This window comes from Trachymyrmex cornetzi, unplaced genomic scaffold, assembly GCF_001594075.2.
Source record: "Trachymyrmex cornetzi isolate Tcor2-1 unplaced genomic scaffold, Tcor1.1 scaffold9, whole genome shotgun sequence".
NCBI classification, from domain to species: domain Eukaryota; kingdom Metazoa; phylum Arthropoda; class Insecta; order Hymenoptera; family Formicidae; genus Trachymyrmex; species Trachymyrmex cornetzi.
This window is the reverse complement of record NW_017300244.1, coordinates 362,895-383,367: the sequence shown is the minus strand read 5'-3', so window position 1 is coordinate 383,367 and position 20,473 is coordinate 362,895. Positions and strand designations below refer to the sequence as shown.

The 20,473-nt window shown below is 36.8% G+C and overlaps 1 protein-coding gene across 2 annotated transcripts in view; it reads left to right on the top strand.

Moving 5' to 3' along the window:
- The window catches only part of Ddr (discoidin domain-containing receptor 2), a 199,333-nt gene that overhangs the window by 150,862 nt on the left and 27,998 nt on the right, over nucleotides 1–20,473 (top strand). For both annotated transcript variants that reach the window (XM_018520316.1, XM_018520315.1), the window contains exons 6-11: nucleotides 1,612–1,759; nucleotides 3,931–4,110; nucleotides 8,659–8,798; nucleotides 9,516–9,723; nucleotides 12,738–12,893; nucleotides 15,793–15,968. In XM_018520316.1, the coding sequence (XP_018375818.1) occupies nucleotides 1,612–1,759; nucleotides 3,931–4,110; nucleotides 8,659–8,798; nucleotides 9,516–9,723; nucleotides 12,738–12,893; nucleotides 15,793–15,968 (1,008 nt within the window). The remainder of the gene's footprint in view (nucleotides 1–1,611; nucleotides 1,760–3,930; nucleotides 4,111–8,658; nucleotides 8,799–9,515; nucleotides 9,724–12,737; nucleotides 12,894–15,792; nucleotides 15,969–20,473) is intronic.

The window sequence follows — 20,473 nt, the reverse complement described above, 5'->3', positions numbered from 1 at the left end:
GAGCATAAGAAAAATAAGAAGGTGTTAGCAATCTTTTCAAGCAGAAGCATATGAAATTTAATATAAATGATCGTTAGAACAGTTATCAAGCTCAATCTGTTCTGTCTATTTTGTAAAGTACGATGTAAAAACAAATATATTAATTTGTCCAGATCAATCTTCTGACTAGCTGAGTTTAAAAATCCTTTGCTGTAGTCGTCAATCTCTTACCGTATTGCAGGAAAGGAGAAAAAATCAGATAATTCTGTAAGACAAATATTAATGATGATTGATAAAATGATATATTATCATAGACAATATTTCCTTTATAGTTCACAATTATATTATTTAATAATATTATCCATTCGTTGCGCGTATTATCATTATAGAGGCTGAGATAAGTTTGTAATTACAGATAAAATTTTACGACGTGAACATAACGGGAGATGAGAACCGCTAATCCGTCCAAATGCTCAGAATGCAAAACAGAACAGGATACAGACATAGCTACTGAATTACATAGCTCCAAGCGAACATGGATGCAGATACAGTATATTATTATCCCTAACATGTCTATCAGTACACGTGCTAATATACGTATGTCGAATTTAAGACCTTGTTTCTCAAACAACCTGGTCGATCCTATCGACGAGCTTGATGTGATCCTCGGACGCGCCCTGACGTTCGTATTTCAATGTTAATCTCGTGTTCGTCGATGGCGACGACCTATATATATATATTCGTCTCTGCGACGCGATACGACATACAAGACGCGAATGTGTATACGGCGCAGAGAGAAGAGAGGAAAGGGAGGCCTGTGCTTCCAGGCTAGATTTAACGCTTGCATTTACATTTAGAGGAGGTTCACGACGGACGATTGTTTACTAATCGGATCCGGAAAATGGCGCTTCCGGCCCGTGAGATTCGTTCTTAGTGCTGTAAACATGTTCCAATAAACATCGGACAGTCTTATCCCTAAACGCAACCGTTACGCGTTGCATGTGTTCTCATGCATCGTCATGAACAAATCATAGACGTTATATTTCTTCAAATTCAACTTACAACACCGAACTAAAGACATTATTTTGACATGTCTTAAATCGTATGTGAAATTAAAAAATTGCAGTTTTTTTAAACTAACAGTAGAGTAGATTTTGAAAAAAAAAACGCTACTGTTAAAGTATTCGAAAATATACGTAGTCCGTGTAGCGATAGAATTAAAACCGTGTTTTTTTTTCAATACCATCTTTTGGAAAATTGTATAGTATAAAAAATTCGCGATACTCTGAATAATAAACTAAAAAAAAAATACGTACAGTGTGTAAAAAACAGGTTTTGTACCAGATGCTATGAAATGCGCGCTTGTTGTTTTCCTGCTTTTCAACCGGAATAGAAATATCTGGGTGTGACTAAAGTTAACTATTTCATCGTGCGTCTCCATTGTGTATACATGATAACATAAAAACCCCTCGTTTCAGCAAAAATATCATATGTAACTGTGATACAAATTGTTGAATACAAATTGCAGCTTTTCTCGGTAACGTTACCATATTTTTCTTGTCTTCTCTTTGTCGTGATCATTTTTGTCTATATACGGCGTGTTAACAATTGTGTTGTTCTTTTTTGTTGCAGCTTTTGGTGGGCAATAACAATCCATATTCGGAGGAGGAACAAATCTTCGATCCAGCTATAATCGCAACAAAAATCCGTTTTATCCCTTACACCTCTCATATGCGCACAGTATGTATGCGCGTAGAGCTTTACGGCTGTTCATGGACAGGTGAGTGAAATATGTGGACATAGTCCTTTTTATCATGTTTCCCCATCATCTATTCATTTGCAAGCTTGCTGTTCACTTCGCTTGCAGGCGAGGAAAATATATTCGAATCAATATATTTTAACTCATAATGTTTGTCATATATTTTTTATTACAATTTTAACTGTTTGAAAATGAATGAAAAAATATTACAGCCCGATCTGAAAAAATTTTTACCACTAACACGCTGCACGCAAAATGGTGATGCAATATATAAAATTATTCGAAATGTAAAAAGATATAATTTGATATTTTTTTATAAAATTAGAATCGTTACTCTTTCGTGTTAATAGCTACCGTGACAAATGAATTTCACGCTATATATAAGTAAAGTCAATTATACGTGATTTCATCAACACCTGCACTACCACAACACTTATGAAAATAAAATTGAAAACAAGCGGTAGAAATCCCTTTGGAATCGCTTGCGTGTCATCATGCATTTTAGATTTTACATTGGTTTCGTAGTCGACTTTCTCGGAACTACCTGACGAGAGACCGCAACCGTCACAACCTTAACAGTAACTTAGATTTGTACTTTAGTCTGGTGGTTGGAACCAGAATAGATATACCAAAAAAGAACACTACGGAAATTTTTATACAGTACCAGAATTCGACAGATACAGATTTAGCCGTAAAGTTCAAGATCTTTATTTTCGTCTTTGTTCACGAAACTTCAAACTTGTCTACAATAAGAAAACCTTATATATATATTTTTGTCTCTTTAATTTTTTCTTTTTGTTGTTCTTTTTATTGTACTCAGATCATTAGGCTTACTGTTCTTTTTTAATCTACGTAGCACTCATAATATGTCGTTGAGGCGCTTTAGAGGATTCTATCCTGGAACACGTAATAAATAATGATATCTATCTTAATAATGTTATCAGTGTTATTTAACATCGTTTATTTATGAAGACATATGATGAATTGAAACGCATGTAATTAATTCGCATTTAGTTTGCCACGAGATTTTGAACTTGAATTTTCGTCAACCTTCGCTGACTATCTGACAAGACGCCGATGTAACGTGTCAGTCTCTCCTGAATCTGAGATTAACATAGATTTACGATCACCGTGGGCCGTGAGCCACAGCTGCGTCTACATTAATCCAACCACGACGAACTATGCGGCAGCCGCTAACTGTGCCATCCGCATAGCCCCCGACCATCGTTATATCGTTTAAACGCACAATTACAGCGGCTGCCAATAATATTGACTTGCAAAATAAATTGTGACTTACGAATGGCATTAGCAAACGTTCAAGCCATTACCGAGTAAGGACCGTAACCATGCAAATGACAGAAGGAAGATATATAGAAGAAAGAAGACATAGAATTATGTTCTACAATTATCGTAATGAGATACTTTCTACATTTGACAAAGGCTTTATCATTATTGTCATCGACTGTAACAAAACTACAAAATGGTTATAATAAATACAATAAACAAATAGATGGTTACAATCGATACTATATTATTTCCGGTCTCATCGATGAAAAAGCTGTGCAAATGGAATTGATTTTTCATTCTATCGGTGCTTTAATCAAAATGGTCTTTTTCAACTATTTCACGTAAACATTGCAAAGTGTGCCAGAGAAATATATATCTCGTACACATATTTCATATTGAAATTTGTGAAAACAATTTACCATTTGAACGCCATTGAACGGAAAAATACTCGATTGGTATGAGGAAGCGACGCGACATTTCCCTCCCAAGTACCAAACCGTGTAACTCATTCGTGCTTATTGACGCCTGACAGTCTAGGAGTACATTTTACTCTGACATAAGTTGCTTACTTCGTCGTATTTTTAACGAAAACTGTGCGATACGTTGCGGAACGAAAGAGAGCTCGACGTCGTGATCGGTGAGATCCACATCACAGCACGAAGTTCCAGTCTAGTTATTGCGTGACAGCGCTTTAGATCGATCCCGGTAATCCTCAGTGCACCGAGATTAAAAATGTTGACCCTCGTTACTTCTTCCCGACGACGTGCGCTTTACCCGTAACCGTCCGCAATCTTATCACGTACTGTCGGGAGAAAACGTTCATGGCCCGACCACGTAGCAACGTGATGATGCATAGTTCAGAAGCTTATATATTCTTTATATCCGGCTTCTCCTTATTCTTCCAGAGGGTCTCGTTTCGTATTCCATGCCCCAAGGAATCAAGAGGGGTTCCGAGGTTGACCTTTCCGACAGGACGTACGACGGCCGCGAAGAAGCGGGTTACCTCTCCGGGGGACTTGGTCAACTTGTCGACGGGCAAAAGGGTCCCGACAACTTCAGATTGGACGTCAGCGGTAACGGAAAGGGTAAGGCACGGATTGCTTCGTGTTGGAATGAGATTAGCGCCGGCGCTAGATCGTGTCTAGATTAGCGTGATAGAGCCGTCTCCGCGAGATACCCTGCCCGCCAACTGTCTAGTCTTCTTAATCTATCGGTATCTCACGCTATCTTACTCGTTAACTTCTTTCTCCGGGCTAAATAGCGGCTCGCGGCCCCGTAATTCCTGTTGTAATTTTGCAACATGGACTTACACGCGCCTCTTCGAGCGATTACGCTCTTGTTTCAGGACGCTTTACACTACTATTAATGCACGCGGTGAAATAAGAAAGTAATGAAATAAGAGCGTGCACAAAGCGTATCTTGAATAATGTTAAAACACCACATCAGTATCCTGTACGTAGCTGTTATGTATAAAATGCATTCCTCGTAGCGCAGCACATATAATTTCAAATATGTGAATGCGCGACGAGAATTCTGTTAAAATATCTCGGATAGCTTCCGCTTTAGAACGAACGTATTCGCTTCGTTATTTCATGAATTTTCAATTTACACGTATTTTATTCGCTTGATTTTATGTATCAAAAGCACACATTACTTTGCCAATATTCCTTCTTTTTTATGGATGCTTACCTTCTAGTCGATTTGTTCGATACATTTGATCAATTCGAAATGTGTTTTTTTTTTATTTAATGAAGCAATGATTAATGCGCGTGATACCGACTGGAACTAATTCATCGCGTGTGGTATCAATAGCAACTATTCTACGGATATCCATGAATTTTATTCAGGAAACCAAATGACCGTCGAAATTTAATTGAGAAGGATGTGTTCGTGTACGGAAACGGTTTTTCGAACGATTGATCAAGCGCAATATTCGTCGTCGCCTATGCGAGATGCGTCCGTTTTCGAAGCGTGTACGCCAGAATGAAAATGAAATTTTCCCGTCGGTCTACTCCAGGTGTGTGTAGGTGTGTAAACGAGAAAGTCGAAAGGGTCAGCAGAGTCTAGAAAAGCCGAGAGGGCCAGTGGAAGAGCTTGGGCTTCGGAGCCAAACGTGTTTCACAGCGCCCGCTCGAATCTGTTCCAATTTACATTTATATTGAACCGCGAGCTAGGCTGCAACCAGTCGGTGCTGTTTACTCGCCTTCTGGATACATTTGTGTCTTTCCATTTATACCACGAGACACCCTCCACCGCTGCTGCTACACTTGGATACACCGTCGTGCTTCCGCCTTCTTAAACTTTTAAACCTGGCAAAACTGCGTACAACTTCTCCCGACTCTCTTTAAACCAGGAAATGCCGTCGTCCGATATTCCTGCAGTCGAAACAAATTTTTCACTCGAGATCGATATTTGCACCAGCACCTTCATTCGAAAGTTTTTAAAAACACTTCAAAAATATGTAAGAGAGGAGAATTCACAAACAGCAAAAAAAGAAAAAAATTATAAAATATGTATGAAGTTATTTATTAGGATATATTCATATGTATGTGTATATATATATATATATATATATATATATATATGTATATGTATATGTATATAAGTCATATTTTTAGAGTATAACCAAAATTTGTGAAAAGCGATCAACAACGCGCGCGATTTATGATTTTACGAGATATATTATTCTCAGAATATCATAACAGAAACTTTCTGCGGAAAACTTACGTATTATAATTAACTATATCGATTACAACATCAACGTTCTCGTAACAAACTTCTGTCTTGTTTAATAAAGTATCGGTGAAACGTTTGTAATAGTTGACAACTCGTGGTCATTCTTATTTCTAGTTTACGAGCATTGTATGTTCGTAACTATACAGTCTTTCCCGAAACGCTTTAAAGGAGAAAATCATCAACCAACGAAGGTGTTGGTAAAGTATATACTCGCCCAGCGTGGTTATCTTACGATCCTCGTGAAGGTTCAGAATTGATGGTAGATAGCGGCCGAAGGCGGCGACGACAGGAAACTGGAAACTATTTACTCGAGGGACGATATTAAGGGAGGAAGGGGGTTGTATGAAAGCGGATAGGTCAGGGCGATATAACGCCACTGCGCGGACCCGGTATATTGTTGAAAACGGAAGGGACGATCGCAGTAGTTGTCGCACAGGAATCCAAACACAAAGTCGCGTGCGGGCACACAATGCAAACTGCGTGATTGAAATTCTCGTAAGTTTTAATATACTCTAAGATTCTTATGTCGCTACGACGAACCCACGATTCCCTTCCGACGATGTCAAAGTACAGGAACGACGACACCGGATTCGGAACTAGAAGATCCCTTTTATTTTTTTTTCTTTCCATCTCGCAGCGGTGTCGTTTCTTTTTTAGAGATTTCATGGAAAAGAAAAGGAATGATTTTAAAAAATTACAGAAATAATATATTTTTCTAAAGTAATAGAACTTAGGATCTATAACATTTTATATGTAAACTGATACCAAACAAAAATAGAGAAATATAAAAACGAAGGAATATTTAAAGAATGTACTGTTAAATAAATAAAACGAGATATTTTTATTTTTCTTGCATTTTGATTGATACAAAACGTGTATATTTATTAAAAACCAGATTTAAAGAATCGAAATATTAATATGAAATTTATAATATTAAATATTAAATATCTAAAATTTCTAGACTAATAAAAGACTAATAAATAGAAAGTATTCATCAAATATTCAAGAATATTAATCATACCGCAGTACATTTTTCCGTAAAAACATGGTTTTGAAACTTGTTTTTCGTTATTAATTCTGACAAGTATATAGCATGGGCCATGTTTATATGTAGACATTTAAATGGAAAAATGCGGTGGAGCTAGAGATTTTGGAGCGAATGTTGAAAGTAACAGGAGCGTTTCTGAGAAACGCATAACACGCCGTGCCGGCCAGGCTTTAGGATTATTGCAGTCCATTTTCAATCCGCATATTCCCGCGGGACACGTGTGTTTCCACATGTACTCATATAGTGGGATCTAATGGCAAGACTCGCGCAATAACCTGCCACGGCCGCTCCATAGCTCGGAAACTCTTCCGTATCGCATACCACGCTTCTCGCGCTGCTATACACCAAGCGAAACAGTTCCGGGAGAAATGAAGCGAGCGGAATAGAAAGCACGAAAACAAACTTGAAACGTAATTAACGTTTCGAGGAAGCATACGAGTCCCACGTGAAAGCTTAACTTGCGAATCTGAAACGGGTAATTTAAATTCTATTAAGCGAACACTCTTGTACGATTTCTGGCAGCATTATATAACGAGAAACGTCTTTAAATCCTAAGAAAACTGCGAAGGTCACGTGCTTGCAAATTATTTAAGTTACCGAGTTACCTATATTAAATTATCTTCGTTGTAAAACGGCAGCACAGCACGGTACTTCCCTAGAGACTTTAAGTTATACGAAACTTCTTTTAGTATTACCTCATTGAAAATCAGTTTTTATTAGGTTTTTAGTGAAAAAATAGAATCTTTTACTTCTGCTCTTTTCTCTGGTTAGTACTTTGTGTGACTTATTTAACTCTAATTGGAATTTAAACATTAACAAGTTGTAACTTTTTAAAATCGGTATCATGGTATTTCTCATTATATATGCATTTGATGTATGATATATGACATGTATTTACCATAGGAATGTTAGATATTTGTTTTTCATGCATATGTTTTCCGTTTATGCTACATTCAAATAAATTCGATGTCACGCACGAATTGTCCACTATTCGCGTTACAGATTTTATTGTCTTGTTTATAGGTGCGTGCACCGCACCTATAAATGGTTTACCGTATCATACAACCCGCAACATAAAACTTTTTTTTTACATTCAAACGTGTGTATCGGAACTTTTCTACGTGACATACATAGATTACAATTTTTATTGGATGCGTTCTCTCCATGCGTAAAAGATGAATTTAATATAGCACACACACAATCTTCAATTATTGTTAAATATCAAAAAGCGTAACACAGATTTAACGTATAAAAGTTACGTATATATTAATATACACAATGTTGGAATTAATTTTTCACTAGTAAATTGATTTTAATGGATCTTTTGTTAAAAAGAGATTTGAATAGGCGAAAGTGTCTTTTCACTATAAATTCTGTAGTAATCCTTAACATTTTATTAACTTAAAATCAAGAGCATTATAAATTCGTTTTCACAATATATGCATTGAAAAAATTTTTCTAAATTTTAATACATATTTCTTTAAATAATAAGTAAATTTTTTACTTTCAGTAAATAAATATTTACTCAATAAAAAATATGATAATTAAATTAATGTACCAAATAAATATAAGTTTACATTTAATAAATATTTACTTAGAACTATATTACTACTTAAATAAATATTTATTAAAATTCAGTATTTTCTTTGGTATGATTAAATTTAAAGATTATCAAGAGATTCATCAATTCATTCATGAATTTCTTGATAACTTTTAATCCTATATTGTGAAAACAGGTTATAATCGTATAATTTTAACTAACGACGACAGGAGGCACAACTCCAGATTTTTTCAAGATTCTCCAAAACTATGAGGTATTATAACGAAAATTTGTTTGTGTGTATTCAAGGATACGAATGGGTCGGCTGGCGAAACGACACACCCAACATGCTTGGACGTCCGGTGGAAATAACTTTCGAGTTTGACTACTCGAGGAACTTCACTGCCATACATCTACACATGAACAATTACTTCACGAAGGACGTGCAGGTATCGCCATTCGCGCTGTTACCGGTATTATTTCGGAAGTTACGAGCTCCAGGAACTACCGTAAATTTCGCGATCACATCTTTGCCGATGCTTCCGTGCTTTTACGCGGTTTTAAAAACATTTTCCTTACGATTTACAGTGCGATTTTTGCAGCGCCGTCTGTTCGCTTAATATCTTCATCGATAGCGAATTTCTAAATGTCTCTCGCTGAATTATTTTCATCTGCGCGGCTTATCTCTCTAAAACGAGCATCATGCATTTCCCCTGCTGTATAACAATACTTCATATACTTCCGTATCTAATATGAGTTTATGAACGATAGAAACTTCCTCGGAGCAAAGAAGCAATACAATCGTCCATGATTATTTCTCTCATTCGAGCATCATCCAATTGCTTGATTCCATTCTCGTAAAGTAAGATGACCAACCGACCCAAATTTTATCTTTTCGTTTCGCTTTACAACGCGTTCAAAACTTTGTCCCAAATTATAAAGACATGATTATGATTTATCCTTTTTTAAAGATTTTTTAAATATATAATATTGTTCATGTGTTTCATTATACAAAACAATTATAAAAAATGTTTATCTATTAAAATGTAATTAATCTAATTACAACACATCGAATTTTTTTTATATATCCCTTTTTCCCTTTTTAAAAAGTTGGTCATCTTCCCATAAATCGCTCACGTATACATGATTTCTGTGATGCTTGGCAGGTTTTCTCGTACGCGAAGGTCTATCTCGGCACAGGTGGCAACCAGTTTACTGGCGAACCTGTCCATTTCTCTTACATACCCGATCAAGTTCTCGAACAGGCGCGCGAGGTCACCATAAAGCTGCATTCGCGCGCCGGCCGCTTCCTAAAATTGCAGCTCTACTTCGCCGCGCGGTGGATCATGCTCAGCGAGGTAATCTTCGAATCAGGTAAGAGAAAGATCGATTCACCGTCTCCTCCCTCCTGCCATCCCACGCGCAGTCGAAATTTATCTCCTGGGTGTTACTCTTTCGGTAACACTCGCGCGCGTTTCTCGCGTCGCGTCGGAACGACCGAGAGTAATGGCGAAGCTAAAACATTGTCTGGCGGTACGCCTTTTACCCCGCGGCTCTCTCGCATTTATAGACGCACTTTTAGTTAAACGGAAAATCAAAGTAGGCGGTCCAGAAAATTGAAATCTAGAAATAGAACAGTTTCGAAGCGCGTCTTATCACGAGCGCGCGATCCAACGCGATTTCCAATTTTAAGTGACATACTTTCGTCGAAGATATGAGCACGGTGATACTGCAGACGGTAGAAAGAAAATGGTCCCGAAAAGCTCGTGCGCACGAAGCTCGGAGAGAAAAATTATTTCGACGGTAGTTTCAAGAAAACTGCACGCGATAGATACGTACAATTATTAAATTGATATAAGATAAACTTATTTTGTGCATAGAGGCTGTTTTTCTAGAGGCTAAAATTCGTTGTCAGAGTTTCGCTGATTTAGAATATAAAATAGATATTAAAAAAGTACTTAAAATCGATTAAACAGAAGTATAACGGGAAGAAATATTTCAGAAATGTTATGAAAATGTATTGAAATATACTTTATTACTTTTCAATACATGAACGCAGTTTTGCTGCTTATAGATTCAACAACATTCTTTCTCCCTTTTTCTATTTTACTCTTATTTGCTTTAGATCTTAACAATAAATATAACATGATCGCTAAGGGAGGAAAATATCTGTCGCAGTTATACGTATTTACTATCGGAATTGCTCGGACAATAGTATCGTATTCCAAAGAAAAGACCGTGAGAAACATTTAAAGTTTCCGAAATCGTTTAGTCCTACGTTGTTTGCTCGACTTTAAAGCACCGCGGAAAGCAAAAAGCAGAAGTATCCACGGCACGTTGTGCGAATGAGAGCACGTGGTCGCAAACCGGAAACGAAACTTACTTGCCACACACACACATACATATACACATTCATACACACACACACACACACACACACACGCACACATTCGAATATATACTCTCAAAAAGTTTTGTCTCGAAAAGCCGGAATGTTGCACGAACCAGACGAGCGAAGCCGTCGTTAATCATTCTCTCAGTGCGCTGTTCTTTCCTTTCACGAGAAAGATAACTTCGGCAGCGTAACGCTGAAGCGAGTGATTTTCTTTGTCACCATATCAAGTGGCACATAAAACTTGCACGTATTTCATTTTGAAAATTATTTGTACGAAATTATACGTGTCTTTCTCAAGACATGCAACATATAATTTTTACTTTAATTTCCTATTAATGTGTTATGTCAATATATTATCGAGCAACAATTAATACTTTCCAATTAATATTTTCCAAACTTCTTCGCAAACTCACAAGCAAGAACAAAGTATTGATTGTTAATTGTTCTCAATATGTAACATTTTTCTATCTCTTGCTATTTTAGAAACAGTGGTTGTGTTTGCTCAGAAAATAGAAAATAATTGATAGAAAATAACTTGAATTTTTATATAGATTGGAGATAATTCGTACATGAAATATTACAGAACGAAAAATACGCTATCAACAGAGACAATCAGGAAATATTCTGAATTAGAATTGTATAAGAAACTTTATTAAACATTTATGAGTTTGTAAAGCTATTACGACTACACTGCAGCTTATTTAAGAGAGAGCCTTAGGTTCTTTAAATACAAACACAAACAGTTAGGATAAAAACTGTAATCTCTTCTGCTCGCTGTAACTTTTAGAAACGAAAAAGTCCATAAATTTTTTTCACGAATTAAAAGCGCATTTCTCATCGCAGTGTGATATAGCTTACAATTAGACAATGTATTTCGTAGCACCGTGAAACCGGTATTCCCGTATAATCTCTCAAGTTCGGTCAAGGAGGTCGATTCCGCGGTTCCGCAGCGGCAAAACGCAACTATTACGGCAACTTGCCCAATGGCTACCTTAATCCAACATCGTCGAAACCGCATATCGATCACCAATATTTCTTTTAATCCGTCTCAAACGATCCGAGAGACGGAACTTAGCTGCCGGTCTCTGGTAATGCAAGCTTTCGAAAGTTCCGTGTCGCTTCGTTGCACCAGGGCCAACCGCGGGAGTGGGTATGTCGTTAATCATTCGACGTACTCCGGTGCTCCCCGTTCTCGACTACGAGCGATAAGTTGGACCGACCGGCCCAGAGGCGACCAATGTTCCTCGTCACCTGTATACCACATAACTCGTATTCACGTCGCACAAACGCTTCGTTGAGCCGCGTCATCGATAGGAAAATATATCACTCCCCTTACCCGTTCCTCCCTTTAGCGCGGCATCGAGTTTTCCACCGAGCGAACCGCGCCGCGCCAAAAACTCCGAAAGCAAGCTCGGGTCCCACTACGATTAATTTTTCTTTTTATAAATCGCGCGCACAAACCGCGTCTAACGGCTCGAAAATTGGAATATTTTCTGGTGTCCATTAGTCGATAAACTGCCGCGGCACTAATTTTCAGTTTGCCTAACGGGAAATTCCAGCTGCGTGTGACACGAATTAAATTCTGGTCACGATATTTGTTCGTTTTCAAACGATCGATGTCGTAGAAAACGATCCCACATACAAATGAAATTTTACATCGACACCGGCCACAAAGGACATTTGTTCGATTCCATGAGAGATTGTCAGAAGATGAAGCGTAACATTCAACTTGTTTTCGAGTATTGCATGTTTCTCTCTAATTTTACGAAAATTATATTTGCTTCTAACAATTATTAAATTAATCGTGTATTATCGATAATTTTATAGCACAAAATTTACCGAGTTATTAATTAGTTCAGTTAGTTTCAACAGTGCTTTTCTCACTATATGATACATACATATACATACATACATATATATGTTTTCTACGCCTGAATGTTTAATATGAGCTTGACGAGCGCGGATTTCATTACCTCTAATCTTGAATGCACAGTTATCTCCGAATGGAACAATACCGAGGACGAGGAGGCGAAGAACAAGAGCGCCATTGTACTGGCGACCGGCAGCCCCTATCAAAATAACGAGGGTCCACTGCAGAGAGACGAAGTGAAGGCTACTTTTAATAAGGAGGAAAGCAAAGATAACACCTGTAAGTCTACCGTCCGATTTTTCCATTGTTATACCGGTAAGCTACGTTCATAATTTTCCGCGTAATTGACGCTCTTTTCACCGACGCTTTTTTCCCTTGTCATGTTTTATAACAATGAACTCGATATATCACAAAAGAATTGTGTCAAAAAAAAAGGATCATTACGATTATTACTAGCCATATATTTACATGAAAAAATGTTAATTGGAATATTTTATATAATACGTGTCAATCATGAAGTTCTCTAGATTTCATGAACGAGTACAAAATTAATATAGTTTTCTATAATAATATTATTATAAATTGCAAATTTAATTAAGAAATCTGAAACTGAATTTGATTAATAAAAATAAACGCAAATATATAAATATATATGTTTTTAAAATGTAAAAATTTCTTAAATAAAAATGTTAAGGAATCTGAAATATATTAAATAATTTGTGTTTGATCCTACATTTGGAACTCTAGTTGTAATTATAGTCAAAAAGCCAATAACTTGCATCTTCAGCAAATCTTCTTTCTGATGACGCGATGTCCTTACACCGCAATTAATGGAAAAACGGCGACGATGAGGCTAGAAAACCCCGTCAGATCGAAAGAACTGTGCGAAAAAGTACATCGAGTAGTCCCAGGGACGTCCTCGATTACCTGCAAAAGAAACGTCACGGAAGAAAAAGAGCGGTCGCTTTTGTTCCTTGACTACGCTGAGTTTGTTAACCAATAGAACGAATGCTTTTTTTACTCTCACAAAAGCCGCGCAATTAACCTGATTAATTCTTTAACTTTCTTTGACTGAAATGTCGAAACGCGGTATCGAGATACCGTTAAAAGAGATCAAGATTCATTAACGAAACTTTTAATGCTAATTGATTTCAATATTCTTAAAGATGAACATCGAACTAATTTGCGTTTTCTTCTCACTGACGTTTCTCGCATTGCATAGCGCAAAATTTTTCGATCACACAGCGACGACGTTGAAATTGCTGAAATTTCTTCGTAACTATTGCTAGGTTCAAGCTCGCGTGCTCGTTTAATGTAGGTTTGTATTTGTATACATTGCTAGCGCGCAATGCTCTTTGCGTGTTCGCTTGTTAAATTCGCCCAAGGTAAAGCGCAAGAAAACAGGACGAAGTATTTATGTTTTCTCGCTTGAAGCGCGACGTATACCTAATACTCATTACATATTACACCGCGCAGAAAGGTACAAATGTGCGCCAACGCGGGTAATAATCTGCGAAGTAATGGAACAGACGTTCAACGATATACTAAGAAGAATAACATTATACTTTCTTGTCGGCTGGTGTTCTATAACGTTATGCCAAAATTGGTTTGCGAAAGAAACGAGACTGAAATGTTGAGAACTCAAAAAGAGCATGAAACAGAATGGAAATTTTTTGTCGCAGATATATCTTTATCTGGAAAATTAAACTCTCTTCTTTCTGATGTTTTTATTTGGAAAAAAAAAATAAAGAGAAGAATTTATCAGAGTTTGTTAAATAAAGTTTACAATTAGTTTTGATATCTGTGCGTGAATAACTCTTTCTCTTATAAAGAAATATTAAGATGAATGTGTTTCCTTTCTCGCTATTGGATAATTATTTTTTGATCGATTGACTTTATTTATTGATCGATTGACTTTAATATCCTCTATTTCAAAGAAAAATCAAATGTATTTAATATTTTCATTTTGATACTCTTCGATGATATTAAAACTATGAATACAAAATGTTTGCCGATCGTGGAATTAAAAAAAGTTTTAATGTGACTATTAGATTGTTCTCTTATGCGTTTATTGATTCATAAAATACTCAAGCGATGATCAGACTGTTGCGGTGAACTAGGAAAGCCATCAGCGGATATTGTTTTTGTTCAGCCAGGCACTGATCAACCGTGATCTAGTTACGAGCTTCGTGATGAACGCAATCATCATTATCGTCCCATCGTACATTATGTGAGGTTACCTCGGCGGTATTATCTACGGTGATAGGTCGTGTTGCTTGATGCAAGCGTCATGGACGAGTGAATCCGCTATCACGTACACGCGCGGTTCAGCTGTCTGTAGCGGCGTCGAAATATTATTAATGGAAAATTCTTTTGTTATATCAGTACAGTTATCGTTACTATCGATATTCCACTTGCTTGATTCAAAACGACAGTCGCGATTATCTAAAAGTTTATCAATTGTAATAAAGTGAATAAGACTAATTATTTTCGATTAAAAACTTTATTTGTTGGATAGAGTATGTATGAGAAAAGAATTATATATATATATATATATTCAAATTTCTATATCTCGGAAAAAAAATTATATCGAAATGAACCAAAATGCATTTTAAAGCTAAAAATTGATAGTTTCATGTGGTATTAATAAAATTAAAAAAAATAGTTGCCTATATAGTATATATAACTTCTTGAAAACTAGTCATCCAAATAGTCATTTTTGCCTCTTTGATATAATTTTTCTCAAAATTGACGTAATAGCCAACTTTTACCAACAGATTTGTATTCAGCAGATAGAAATACGTCGGAAATAATTATTCACATTAGTGACAAGAAAAAAGTCAAATTTTGTAGGACAATATAATTAGAAAAAACAGAAACGATTCTATTAAATAATTGCTTAAACACTTAAAGGCTAGTTTCAAATCTTCAGGAATTACGATCGATGTCACGATTAATTAATGTAAATTATCTTTAGAGCGCAGTCCCTAAGCCAATGACAATGTGCAAGATCACTGAGCTTGCAGTGTAACCGTTAATCGTTGAGCTAATCGAATCCCTCCGTATCCCCGAACATGACGGGTGCATCTGTTTACTACATATACACACATCCACTCATTTATATGTAATATATATATATACACTATGTAGACACTCTATACATATGTATCCTTCTCAGTTCCAGATAAGAGCAAGGAGCCGGAATCGAAGCAGTTTGTCGGTTTAGTTATCGGCATCCTGACGACCGTAATTGTAATGCTGCTCGCGGCGATCATGTTCATCTTCTATAGAAACCGTAGGCTCAAAGCTGCTCTCGCACCGTCAAACTTCTACGATCAACAGGGTGATCTCAAGGTTGTAAAGATATCTATCACATAATTAAGTATCGCCGTAATATTAAGTCATTACAGACTGTCTATATATTCACACATATAGTATAAATCGTTAAATATTCTGGAAAAATGATTTTCTCTTATCATATAGATTATAATTTATTGTGTGCATTAGAAATGACTTCGTAATACGGCATTTCTTTTCATCTAGCGCTTTGAGATGATGCAATCTATTAGTATTTTATCGATATTTTAAAATAATATATAGATATATAATAACAAGGAAAATTACTTTTTTATAAGAAAAATAATATGTAATTCCGGTATATGATTTGCAGAAAATGTTACCGTCCAATTCAGTATAATATGCAAAGTATCTTGCTTCTTTTCAATCATTAGGTGTCATTAAATATGCTACGACAAAAATTGAAAGTCAAAAATTTAGTATTCTAGATGATTCTGTGCGCAGCGATGCAAATTATCGCGATATTAATAATTTGATAAATGACGATAATTTTGTTCTCCAATCGCGATTTTTCTTTGCCTAACTCCCGACCTACTTTAATACCGAGAGTCTCGTCTCTAGCTCTAATAAACCGAACGTGCACATCTATTTACTCTGCGCTTCCAGGTCACTTTACGGCGCTTTTGAGCAATCACGCAAAACAGCTTATACGTACCTATTACGTACGTCGGTTTAGGTACTAGCGCGCGCGTAACTAGAGGAGAAAACACGGCGATCAAATATTTCCTTTAAGGAAGAGACGCAAACGAGTGCTAGGGTGATTAAAAGAACGCTCCGAGATTGTTCGTTATGCGCTCTTATATTCGTGAATTCTTGTACGATTATCCGGCACTTCACACAAACCGTGGAATTGTACGCGTTAATTACTTGACGTAATTATAACGATAATTACGTTTATGAAAAGAAAGCTCATAGAGATAATTAGTAAGGGGCTTTATATTACAGTGATAAATAAATTATATGCATGACAGACATCGTATAATTTTTCCCCATTACAATACAATGCTCGGAACGAATACGAAAAATAACGAGAAATATCTTGTAATGCACGTACAGGCGACGCTATTTTTCTCTGACGTCGCATTCCATCGTAGTGGGAGAACCCGCTAGAAACGTTTTCCGGCGAAAGAGATGTTTCGCACCTCGTTCTAACGCGGAATGTCTAACTTTGTCGTAAATTCCGCTCCGACTCCTGTCCTACGGAACAACAAGAATTATTAACGTCGCGCGTTTACCGTCCTCGTCGGTGGACAGTTTACACGACTTTCACGATGTATGGTCTATAACATTAAACCCAGCTCTTTATTATGCACAATGGTTCGCTCCTTGAAATCGGATTCATGTTATAAAGTGGAAAATTAAAAATTAATTAATCAATTAATTATCAAATCTTACACTGTTAAATTTTGTAGGATCAAATTAACTCAATGTGAGTCGCCACTGCTCCTACTCAATATCGTTATTTTTTACTAAAACAATGGTTATATTTGACACTACACAGTATTAATTTAATATTATATAGTGTCAAATTTAATTATCATTTTAGTAAAAAAATAACGATATATTGAGTAGGAGCAATGGCGACTCACATTGAGTTAATTTAACCCTATCAAATTTAACGGTGTATACCCTCGAAATATTGCGATACGTTTGCAAGAAAAAGACTGTGCAGAAGAAAAAAAAATTGAAAAAGGAAGCGTACATGCGTAACTTTCATTACTTGATTAGCTTGCTATTATCTAAGAAATCAGACCAACGATTTGTGATGGTTGGCGCGGAGTAACAAGGTAAGAAGTGAATTCTCGCAGTAAGTAATCTCTATAGATAAAAGTGCTGTTAGTGAGAGGCGAGAAAGTAAGGATGAGGAATAAAACGTTAGAAGAGAATTGAGCATGTTATGCAAAAAGTTAATACTTGGACTGAGTAGAACGAAGAAAGTGAGGCTGACAGAGAAAAGAAAGAACTCTGAGAACTTCGCGTATGTTTACCAAGCCACTGTTGTTCTAACCGGATTAATAGCAAAGTGAAGTTCGTTCGTAGAAATGGACAGCTCCGGTGCTTTCCCATCCTTTTTCGCGGGATATAGCGGAAGACAGTAATTAACGACTTGCTGAACGATGAGAAATAATGAGTGCCAGACAGTTGAGCTTGCAAACCCTTGAAGCTTTCCTAACTTAACTGTTTGCACAGACGGAGGCAACTGGAGAAACGTACGGAGCGACAGTCGACAATTAATAATGACGCTAACAACCTATCGAAATAAATTGAAGACTCGCGATGGCGACATTAGCTATCAGGGTGACTAATTAGTCACTCGAAATATTTCATTCGGTTCATTATTAACAATGATAAATGATCGGGCGAAAGAAAGTTTTTCGAAATCAAGAAGCTACCAGACTGTCCTCTTTTACTAAAGTTTACAATTTGAAAATAATAATTTATATTACATTTGATATACGCGGGAATAAACATAATATTCATATATTCAGCAAATATGTGCGATGTGGAATTAATTAATTGCTTTCGATTAGTTTTGCCTGTAAATACGTGGGCCAAAAAGAGCACATTTATGTAATATTTTTCGTTTACCTGGCGAAGCTCAAGCAGACTCGTCGCACGTATCCCCTTCCCTCTTTTACCATACATCACTCAGGGTATTCTTCGACAACCCAATATCTTCCACGGCTAAGTTTTTACCAGCCGCCGAAGAAGTGCACGGGTAGTCGAGCTGACTCCACTTAATTAAAAGAGCTGCCGAGATGGCCGTATTGCGACGCCGTCGTCGAGAAGACGTGCGTTATCTTCGTCGTTCACCCGCCGCTAAGCGGCATCATATACACTCCAAACACCTTCTTCTCCTCGCCCATCTTCAGGACGCCTCGTTGGCTTTCCTTTCCCTTCTGCTCCACGTTCCCGACATTAGTCACCTGCTACTTGTCCCGTCTTGAAGTTGCGCGAGCCACCCCGTTTTCTCCTTCTCCACGAAATGACCCTATTGCCCTTCGTGCAACCTGCGACCCACGTCGGGATCTCCAGAGAACGGCAGATTATGTCTGCTAGGTGGAAACCGCTGTCAATTTATCGAGCAATACAAGTCGGGAAAAACAATGTTTCCACTTGTCCTCACTTCGCTCGCGTACCTAATTCAATTTCAACGAGATGTTAAGCCGATATAGCTACTCAATCATGTCGAGAACACTGACACTTTTCTCTGAGATCCGTTTATCCTTGAATTTTCATTAATTAAATAAATAGCAATTTATTGCATAATTATTCATTGTCTCTCATTGGCTAAATATCGCATTATCATCTACACCACGTTTAATTAATTAATCTCTTCACGACTGTAGGCTACAACTTATTAATCACTGCAGCTCATTGTTCTCGATCGTGAATGATTGTGCTTAAAAATTCCTTATTCAGTGAGTCTTTATTTTTCAGCATCAAATTTTGATGTGTTCGAACATCCATTCCATCGTAGAACTTATCCTATCTCTCTTCTCCTTCTATCCGAAGTAGTCAGGAGGACAATTTACAGGACACAAGACCTCTCCAATTTATCGAGTACATGAACTATGAAAACTAAACTTTGTTTCGTGAATGACATATCGATCTGTCTGATTCCATTTAGAACGAATATGATAGAGGACTTGCTTTTTTTGACACGTTAGCTGCATCGGTCTGCTTTAAAGCGTTGGAGTGAAACTCCGTGGGATAGTATATCGCTTAAAGCCCCGCGAAGTGTTGTGCTTTTTTTCCCCTCCTCTTATCCGGGAATTTACGATGCAGCAAATTCTTGTTCCAGATTTCATTGCGCGGGATTATTTAATTTACGTAAACGTCCATCCACGCGTTACAGATCAAGCTATTCTTTACCAATTAGCAAATCAAATTATATTCATTTATCCACATATCAGTGCGTTGCAATAAATAATAACTCGTTTACGACATTGCCTGAAGGGCACATGCGTGAATCATATGCGTTATGCGGGAAACGTATCGGACAAATAATAACAGATACGAGCGTGATTTTATTCGAACCATAGAATTTATTATTATTGAATGTGGCACAGCTCTGTAATGCAATTCTATAAATACGCGTTTTGTATGTTTTTGCGTTCGTGCAAAAAGAGCACGGTGAGCAGAACTACAGCAAGGATTCCGTACAAAAGTAAGTGGTAATGTGATTACCGGGTTTAGCTCGAGCGAGGGAGGAGGGAAATGGAAAGGGCGATACGAGAGACAGTCGACTGAAAACAGATTATTTTAATTTAAAGCAACAAACTCTCTGATTTTCCTGCGCTGTAATCCTAACCGCGAATTGAATATACATACATATATATATATATATATATATATATATATAAAAATCTCGCGTATATATATATATATATATATATGTACATATATATATATATGTACGCTGTGCGACAGTTCTATTTCCCAGTTTGAAAAATTATCTGTTAAATTGTTGAAAAAGAGTGACGACATTTAAACAGAAT